At 42.3% G+C, this 10,437-nt stretch overlaps 1 protein-coding gene and 1 long non-coding RNA gene across 3 annotated transcripts in view; one reads left to right on the plus strand and one right to left on the minus strand.

Annotated features, from left to right (window-relative positions):
- Positions 1–10,437, minus strand: part of npnta (nephronectin a) — a 70,346-nt gene that overhangs the window by 55,339 nt on the left and 4,570 nt on the right. Inside the window, exons 2-3 of one of the 2 annotated variants that reach the window (XM_043674349.1) lie at positions 9,474–9,574; positions 4,148–4,198 (exon numbers count right to left, since the gene is read on the minus strand). In XM_043674349.1, coding sequence (XP_043530284.1) covers positions 4,148–4,198; positions 9,474–9,574 — 152 coding nt within the window. The remainder of the gene's footprint in view (positions 1–4,147; positions 4,199–9,473; positions 9,575–10,437) is intronic. The other variant, XM_043674350.1, reaches the window with a different exon arrangement.
- LOC122539478 overlaps positions 1–10,437 on the plus strand; it is a 39,723-nt gene that overhangs the window by 2,337 nt on the left and 26,949 nt on the right. The window lies entirely within an intron of this gene.

Below are 10,437 nucleotides of genomic sequence, written 5' to 3' on the forward strand. Positions count from 1 at the left end.
CTACTCAAATGGTAATAACCTCCTAAGACCATGAAAGTGTTTCAGGTGTCAGCTGTGACTCAGCTGCTAATATGCACACCTTCAAGTCAGAAAGTTGTGGGTTCAAGTCCCCATCATGGATTAGACTGACAGTAGAGGCTGACCTTTCGAGTGTGCCATCTTTCAGATGAGATGTTGAACTGAGTCTGTGCCTGCCCTCTTAGGTAAATGAAAAGTATTATTTGGGAAAAGGTTGTCTTCTTTAGTACCCCAGGCAACATTTATCACCTCAGCAGATCATTTATCCCATTGCAGCCTCACAATGCTTGCTCGCTATGTTCCTTACATTTTAAGATCATGAAAAGCACATGACTATAAATAAATGATCGAGTCATTATCACAAGCAGGCTTCTGGATCATGTTGTGTGAAAATTGGCTCCAGAACTTCCTGCATTACAACAGTGACTTCACTTCAAATGTACTTCATTGATTTGAAGATATTTTGGCCTGTCCTGATGGTTGTGAAGTGTAAGTCTGTTTTCTTTTGACGTTCTTCACACCAGCTGCCATGCTTCGGATGTTTACATGCTCTGAAATCAGCAGTCAGAGAATTCTGGAATCTACCAGAACTGGGGAAATAAGCTGCTTCTAAATTTTCATGATAGGCTTGGAGCTCAAATTCCGATACTCTTCACGATAGATTTCCAATCAATATCTGGGTTCACACTTGAAAAATGTCACTTGGTGAAGCATTAGGAACAGAAGTAGGTTATTCAGCCCATCTATCCTACCCTGCTATTCAATATGATCATGTGATCAACACTTCAATGTCTTTCATCCATTCCATTCCCATAACCTTGTCATGCCATGGATAATCAGCAATCTATCAATCATTGCCTGAAACATACTCAAAGACTGAGTCCTTCGTGGTAGAAAATTCTAAAGATTCACATCTTTCTGAATAAAATAATTTATCTTCATTTTAGATATAAGTGGCATCTCCCTTACTGTGAGACAATGCTCCTGGTTCTATATTCCCAAACTGGGGAAAGATCTTACCTCAACTACGCCATTCTATCCATTTAGTATTTTGTACATTTCAAAGATATCGCCTTTCATTTTTGAAAGTCTAGAGGATATAGGACCAGTTGACCCAATCTCTCTAAGACAGTCCCACCATCGCAAGAACAATCTAGTGAACCTTTTTTGAACTCCCTCTACAGCAATAATATCTTCCCTGAGATAAGGAGATCAAAACTGCACACAGTACCCCAGGTGTGGTCTAAGTTTTTATACAACTGAAGCAAGTCTTCTCTACTTCTGTACTCAAACCCTCTTGCAATAACGACAATAATGGAGGACTGTCACTGCTGTTGTAGCTATACATCAAGGAGACATCAGGCTGGGAGTACAGAAATATGAGGTCTATACAAATGCAGAAAATGTGCAACTTGCACAATAATTGGGAGGGTAGAAGTGAAAGTAAGAACTTTTATTCTTCCAAGGCTCCCCTATGAACAGTTCAAGAGTAATATTGTAGATATCAAGAAGCAGCATGGATGGAAATGGAAGAGGGGAAAGAAAAGAAGCAATGAAACTCTAAATGTAGGATGGGAGGAGGGCATTCAACCTCTCGGGACTGTTCCACCACTCACTTTAATTAATGCTGATCTACACGTCAACTCTATTTGCCCACTTTCATTCTATATCGTTATGGCCTGACACTAATGAATCCATTCACTCAGAAACTGAGCACCAGACTATTGTCAACTTTCTCTTTCCAAATCTTATGACAAAATAGGACCTTTCACTAACATCCCTCTAAACCAGCAAAGCACCTCCAGCTAAGATTCAGTGGAAAAGATGATAAGAAATAGGAATAGGAGTAGGCCATTCGATAGGATGAAGGCTGATCTAACTTTCCTCACATCCACTTTCCTGCCCTTTCCCTATAAACTGCAATCCCCGACTGATCAAGAATCTATCTCAGCCTTAAATATACACAGGGATTCTGCCCCCACTCTGTGGCAAGGAGTTCCAAAGATTTACAAACCTCTGAGGAAAAAAAACTTAGATTGGATACGTAAATCCTACATTGCACTTCCTCCCATAATGCACTCCGTACAGTTCTCAGAGACAGGTTTATCGGAGATCGGGAGGAGGCAGGGGAGGTTTGGTTCATGTATTTATTTCCTTTTGTCATTCTTGAACCTCTTTTGTGTGTGGGGGATTTACTTCATGGTGGTCCAGCCTGATGTTTATTCAATATCCCACGCTTGAGTCATGCAAGATTAACAATCAGCCCTCAATCTAATGAAAGCTGTGCATTGAGAAAATGGGACATTCCCACAGTGGTTCCTGGATTCCTCTTGGATTATTCTCCCTTTCAACTTGCAGACATTACGTATATTGAGCAGGCACCTTGCCCTGAATAATGAACAGTGCCCAGTGAAACACTTGCACAGTAGCTGGATGCAGATGCCCTTTAAACTTACTGGGCACAGTGAGTTCAGTATTGAATATGGGCACTGTATCTGTTAAAGAAATGGCTCTTAATCCTTTCATTACCCATGCTCTACCTCAGTGCTATGGACTAGCTTTGCAGAGGGAGAAGTTAGATCCTGCCAAAAAAAAAAGATAGCTTCCCACCACTTCCTCACCCCCATAATCACCACCCCCACCCCCTTCAGATTGAAACAGAAAGAACTAGCAAGAAGCTGCTCTGTTCTTTGTGGCTTCACTTTACCAATCAGCTCTCTCCACGAATATGATAGTGATCTATGCATCCAAAAATTATTGTAAGTCTTACTGAGTAACATGAGTCTGACCTTTTGATGTAGCATTCCTTCTATATACAGTGCCCCATGGGTTTGAGAATAACATATTCATAGCAAGTAGTAACTCACTAGGAACAACATTGGTAGTGAGTTCTTTAGTGACTGCACTTTAAACAAGAGGGGTCAGGATCCACGAGTGAATTCTTTTTACAATATCACTTGCTCTGCAAATAAAAGATGTAATTTCATAATAGCTAACAAGGACTATCCAACTCACTCTGCACCCAGTTATACTTTGGTGTTGCATGTTGAATCAGAGCATGCATCCCTGCACCTAGCAACAATCCAGAGAAAACAGCTGTGGGCATAATGTGCAGTGTTGACAGGACAGCTCCAAAAAATATCCTGCTCAGGAGATGTCAGCATTCATCTTAAGTTACCACCGACACAATAAATGGCCGTTCCATAAATCCAGAAACCCCATATAACTCCTGTCTAAGAACATATCTCTGAGAATATCTCAGAGTGAGCTCTGTGTCAGAAAGTGCTGCTTTATCTAGTGGTACAGGAGAAACATTAGCACCAAACAAGAAACACACTTGAGGTTGTTGTGGCCTACTGCCCACAGAACAAGATGGCATCATCTCTCAGTCCATATCAAAAAGAGAAAAAAACTTGCATCGATGTAGTGCTTCTGGATATCCCAAAGAATTTTAAACCCAATGAAGTACTTTACAAGTGTTATCATTGTCGAAAGGTAAGAAGCATGGCAGCCAATATGCACATAGCAAGAGGCCACAAACACCAAGTGATAATGACCAGATTCTCTGTTTAGGTGACGCTTGGTTGAGGGATAAATGTTAGCCAGGGTATAGGAGGAGTAATCCCCAGCTACTTTTTGGGAGGCACTGTGGGTTCTTTTGATGACTCTGGAGAAGATACACAGGACATCCATAAACACCAGACAGGACTCCCACAAACGACGGTGGATGTTGTTAATTTTAAACCTGAGGTAGATTGATTTTTGTAAACAGAGTTATAAAGGAATATGAACCAAAGGTAGGTCTGTGGGGTAAGATCACAGATTAGCCATGATCTCATTGAGTGGCAAAACAGGCTGGAGGGGCTGAATGGCCTACTCCTGTTCCTATTTTCAAGTTTAACACCTCATCCAAGACAGCACACTCTAACAACTGTTAAGGAGGGCCAGCCTAGATTCTGAGCTGAGCTTTCGATAATGGGGCCTGAACATAAAACCATCTGATCCAGGGATGTCAGTCCTGCCATTGAGCTACAGCTGACACCTGTCATTGAGGCCACTCAATGTTTCACACAGCCTGTCTTCAATCTACCAGTTAACAAGATTATTGTAAGAAATAGGTTAAGCTAACCTTTCAGAGGGTACGTTACTCGACATATTCTCTGCATTAACGGGATGAAAGCTGGAAAACAAATATCCAGAGAATTCCAGAGCCTTTTTTTAGGAGGTTGGCCTTGATTTTGTCAACAAGCCACATTCCAGTACATTTATACATAGACATACATACACACACACGTACAATTGTTACAGTGCAGAAAGAGGCCATTTGGCACACACATATTTATTAAAACTTTCTGAAACACATAACTTAGTTTACAAGGGAACTGCTTATGTCAGTCGAGATTACTCTGTTTAGTCAGAATTAATCAGTCACTTCAATCAGCAAATAGAACATGGAGTGAGAGATGGAAACTGTCTCTCTCCAACTGGACCACCCCTCAATCCAATTATCAATCAGTTGTCACAGGCAACATATTCTGTGCACTGGCAGGAACTGCCTCTTGCTCACTGATTCACAGTGAAAACTGCCCAGTCCAAAGCAGGGTCCATCTATAATATGCATATTTGTCAGTGTGAAATATGCCTCTGTGAGGAAGTCTAGCTTGGCAACATATCAGCAGGCAAAGATTATCAGCATCATTTCATCCATGTGTGCGGTAATAGCCACTTCTGTTACTGCTATAAACTATTGTTCAATGTCTCTGTGCTTCCTGAAGTAGTGCACAATAATCTTATTGGGCAGCCTCACTGGAATAACTCATTTCCTTTGGGCTACATTGGAAAAGAAAAAAGGAGGTTTTTTAAATGCAGTGAGAAACAAGACATTGAAATTGACAGTGAAAACTTACAATGAAGAAGTTTATTGACTGAAGTTACATGTGAATGCCTCCCCTCCCCCCCCCCCACACACGCAGAGGATTTGTTGTGCCTCTTTTCACTCTGCGGTAATGGCAATTGGTGACTGGGAAAATTAAGTTTATAGCATACTGCCTGCAATATCTCAGAGAACTATTCCCTTTCTATTGAGATGTATGAAACTAATTCTCACATGTGGAAAATACTAGTTCCTGTGATAAGGGCAATGAGAAATTCAGAATGGATATAGAATGGGGGAGCAAATGGGATAATGAAACTGAGCACTGTTAACCAGTGAGCCACCAGAAATCCTGGATGGTGCGGTGGCTCAGTGGTTGACACTGCTGTCTCACAGCACCAGAGATTCCAATCTTGGGTGACTATCTGTATGGAGTCTGTACATTCTCTCCATGTCTGCATGGGTTTCCTCCCACAATCCACAGATGTGCAGGTTAGGTGGATTAGTCATGGGAGATGCAGGGTTATAAGGTAAGGGGGTTGGGTATAGATGGGATGCTGTTCGGAGGGTTGGTGTGGACTCGATGGGCCAAATGGCCTGCCTACACACTTGTAAGGATTTTATGAAAACCAATGGGTCTACCAATGTGATTCTACATTACATATCCCTGCTACTGGGAAACTCACAGAAGGTGGTGTTTTGAGGTTATGAAAAAGGAACTGATAAGATTACAGTGAAATTGATAGTGCTTAAACATATCAGATATTAACTCCTTCCACAGCCATTAATCATCTTCTTGCTCCGTGTATCAATAGAGTTGTATTGTTCATTAATGACCAGCAGAGCCCATAAACACCAGCAAACATGCAACCGATTTTGATCTACTGGGACCTCTCCATTCCAAGAATGAGTAATGTGGGGGGGGGGGCAGGGGGGGGGGGCATTCACATGCAGAAATCTTTCAAATGGCAGGGAGGGTGAATAGGGTTGATTTTTTTTTAAATGGCATCCTCGATTTGATTGAACAGAGGCAAAGGACACAAAGATATAGAGGTTACGCTGAATGTTTATAAAACATTAATCAACCCTTAACTAGATTATAGGGCAGAGATTACTTACTATAGTGGGATAGGGATGAGACTCTTCTGTTAGATGAGGAGATTAGAGAAGCTGTGTCTGCCATCTTTTAAACAGAGACAGAGGTTTAATAGAAGTGACAATCCAGATGGTTTTGATAAGGTAAACAGGGATGAACTTTTAATTAGTGAGAGGGTTGGTAACCAAAGGTGACAGGTTTAATATAATTCATGACCAAGCAGAGGAAACAGAGGGAAGATTAATAGATTTTTGAAAAATGCAGTAACTGGTTATGACGTGAAACACAACACATAAAAAGGTATGGAAAACAGGTTCAATGATAACTTTCAACAAGGATTTGGATGAGTAGTGGAAAAGGAAGAACATAGAAGTAAGAGCAAGGGGAGTGGGACTAATTAGCTAAATCTTTCACAGAGCCCGCACAGTCATTGACCACCTCCTGTGCTGTAACTTTCCTAAAGTTTGTTCTCTGCTTCCTGCAAACTTTGACTTGGGAGAGGCTCGGAGTTTTTAAAGGAATTATAGCAATCAACTCTCAGCTGCACAAAAGTGGGTCATGTCCACCTCCCCTCAAGTCTTTGTCTTTCAGGCGGACCATAGAGACCGCGCCCCCTGCTGCCCCATGTATGAATGACAAGCAGAACCTGCAGGCGGAGCTGAGTATGTGGGAGCTGCTGCTGTGTTTCTTGGCTGCAGGACACAGACGGACAACCTGTTTGATTCTTGCAGGAATTTGATCAAGATCAGTGGCTCACAGCCACTTCCATTAATCCTGCCGATTTAAAACAGGCCACTTCTTCCCAGAATATTGTGATAGATGCAGACTTAATACACATTCGGAATGTTTGATACTCTTATTTTAAAATAACCTGGAACATATTCAAGATGATTCATTCTCGTTAACAGTTAATAAAAATATGAAGATTTTGCAAGATTGCATAGGCCCGAGAAGCCCTTTTGCGTGTAAGAAGCCCGGAAAGATATAAATTGCCTCCCGAAACATCTACTTAATACCAGGCAAGCAAGTGCAAATACAAACTTCATCTAGGCTTTGTGAGAAACTATCAGCGTTGTGTAAAAGCTGGTTAAAATATGCAAACCCTTCAGCTGTTCTAGGCAAAAAGTAAAATGGGCTGTTATGGTGTAATGCTCATGTCCCTACCCCTGAGTTAGGCGGCCTGGCTTCAAGTCCCATCTGCTCCAGAGGAGTGTAATAACATTTCTGAACAAGTTGATTAGAATCTATTTAAAATAACCTCTAGCATGTTGGAGAGATACTCTGCTGCTGATGTGCAAACATTTGGTAATTTATAAATATGCACTGGTCTTTGGGTTATGTTACAGTTTTCACTGATACCACAGATTGTGCTTTTTTTTTAAAACACAGTCCCAGACTCTGATTATTTACAGGAACAGCACAGAAAGAGTTACAACCAGGAAAGGGAACATTAACCCAGCTTGCTGGAGTGTAGGTGATTGAGGAATGGTCTGATTGAGATGTTTAAAATGTTGAAATGTGTAAATATGGAAAGAAGTATCTTTGCTGCCCCATTCATCTGTTTGTTACTTCTGGATTTGACAATTCCAACACAGTACTCGGCTGTTCTCCCACATTCCATCCTCCCTAAATTTGAGATTATCCAAAACTCTGATGCCTGCGTCTCAAGTCACATTGAATTTATTTAACCCATTATTGCTGTGTGTGCTGACCTACATTGGCTCCCAGTGAAGCAACAAGTTCTTTCATCATTATCATCCTTTTCAAATCTCTCCATGACTTGTGCCTCCTACCTACTGGGCGTACAGTGGATGAGTGGTCAACACTGCTGCCTCCCAGCGCCAGGGACCTGGGTTGATTTCAGCCTCAGGCAACTGTCTGTGTGGAGTTTGCACATTCGCCCCGTGTCTGCGTGGGTTTCCTCTGAGTGCTCCAGTTCTCTCCCACAGTCCAAAGGCATGCAAGTGAGGTGGTTTGGCTGTGCTAAATTGCCCAAAGTGTCCAGGGATGTGCAGTCTATGTGGATTAGCAGGGTTACAAGACAGTGGAGTGGGTCTGTGAGGGATGCTCTTCATAGGGTCAATGTTGAGTCGATGGGTTGAATGGCCTACTTCCACACTGTAAGAATTCTATGATTCTGTCATCTCCAGCTCCCACAATTCTATGAAGTACCCATTATAATTCTGTTTGAGTGGATACCCCCGCCGCGCACCCCCCCCCCCCCCCCCCCCCCCCCGCTACCCCCCAATCTTAATCTCTCTGCCATCAATGGTGCCTTCAGTTGTCCAGGCCTCAAGTTCTCTCGTCTTCTTCTTCCCTAAATTCTTTGATTAAGCTTTTGAGGCAATATTTCCTATTATGGCTTGGTTTGACACCCTATCTGATAGGATTCCCATGGAATTACTTGGGGGTGTTTTATTGATTTAAAAAGGTGTTACACAAGTTGTTGTTGTTGATGGGGCAATTCATGAACAGAGGAAGGAGAGGCGACGATCTCAATGTTAGAGCTAGGCATTCACGATTAAAATCAGAAAGCAATTTTTCACAAAAGGGGTAAAAGAAATTTGAAACTTTCTTTCCTGTAATGCTGAATGCAGGGGCCTAGTGGAGACTGGACCAGTTTTATTGTGTTAGACCCTGGGACTGTGGAGCAAAGTTGAGAAAACAGATTTGTGATGTAGATCTAATTAAATAGTGGAACAGGCTCAAAAGGACTGAATGTTCCTAACTTAAAATGTTACCATGATCATCAACATGCAGACACTTGGCTCAGGTCTGTGTATAACTTCCAGCTCTACTAGAATCTTATTGAATATGGTGGGAGTTCTCTGTCCCAGAATTATGCGGACAATATTTACTACTGTGTATATGTTCCTCGAAGAGTGAACAGTGTGCGAGATAGTCACTTTCACCATCTGCTGTTTAATAAACACTCTGACTGTTTAAAGCTATCGCTGTGTGTGATATTCTCAGGTGTTTATAGCTTCAGATCTGTGCATGATCCCAAAACTGCTCGTTGCAAGTGGACAGAAGGCCTTGCAAGCTTCATCTAAAATACTCGGCAGTGGTATTTAACTCTGCAGTGATTAAATTCTGCTGGCGTTATGAAGCCCCAAATTAATACTGTTGCTCCCTTTGATAATTCTTAAATGTTACAGTGGTATAGAGATTCTTCCATTTGTGAAAGATCCTCAACCAGCTGTGGGTAAAAACACCAGGTATTGTGTAACAGCCCAAACTATGACTTAACCAGCCATGTGCAAAAATTGTGTGTGTGTAACAGCCCATGTATATTTAAAAGCCTCAGCTGTGAAAATGCAAGGCCCAGCTGTGTAAAAGCCCCAGCTGTCAGTGTAAAAGCCCCCAGCTGTCAGTGTAAAAGCCCAGATGCATGTAAAAGCCCAGCAGAGTGTAAAAGCCCCTTACGTATTTAAAAGCCCCAGCTGTGAGTGTACAGAGCCCATGCTTTCAGGTTGAGGTACTCACGCTGGCACTGTCCCCAGGGTCTACGATTCCATCCCCAGCAGCAGTCTGTCCGAAGACCATAGCGACACATGCCTCCCCGAATAGACCGATTCTTGCGGACTCTGAATAGGAAACAAGATCAGAACAGGGTCAGGAACCTGAGAGGGGGAAATGGGCAGATACTAAACAAAAGATTGCAGCAGGGAAAATAAAGGCACAGAAGGCGAGGACTCTAGCATTCACAGGTCCTAATTCATCAAACGTTTTGAGAGTTTAATCGAAGATACAAGAAGAGGCTATTTACAGTGGCAGGAAGGTTGGGAAAAAGAGAGCACATATTTAGGATAGTAGTCAAAGAACCAAGATGGGATGGAGAAGAGAGAGGTAAGGATAAAACTGAACTTCTTGTTAAAAATGGAAAGATGTTTACATAGCCATCGAACAAGTTTAAAGGATTGGTTATGGAACTGAGGTGGGTAAGTGAGCCTTGGACATGAGTTACAATTTCATTAAGCTGCAGAGTAAACTGGAGGGACGGAATGGTTTACCCATGTTTCTATGAACAGGATGACTTAATGATATTTCCCTTGAAGAGACAGCATGGGGCCAAATGGACTTTCTCTGTGCTGTGATGGGTGTGCTATGATTTTGAATCCAGAGACCAAATATTTTTTGTTTTCTATTTTGGGAAAAATGGGAAGCAAATGCCACCCAACGGAGTGCCACCCGCGAACACTTTTTTGTTTGTCTTGTTGACTGACATGGAGGGCGTGGGGATGGAGGTACAGAGAGGACAAAATGTTGCCAAGAGCTCCAGGGATGACAGAGTTTGGGCTCAAGGGTTGTTGGAGCATGACGGGTTTGGGGTTTGGAGTTGAGGATGGTATTGTAGGGTGAGAGAGATTTTGGTGGGTGAAGAAAAATTGGAGGTCAAGGGTTAGGAATTGAGGGTGTGGGAGTGTTGCGGGGGTGGGAAGGGAGTTGT

This window comes from Chiloscyllium plagiosum, chromosome 32, assembly GCF_004010195.1.
Source record: "Chiloscyllium plagiosum isolate BGI_BamShark_2017 chromosome 32, ASM401019v2, whole genome shotgun sequence".
NCBI lineage: Eukaryota > Metazoa > Chordata > Chondrichthyes > Orectolobiformes > Hemiscylliidae > Chiloscyllium > Chiloscyllium plagiosum.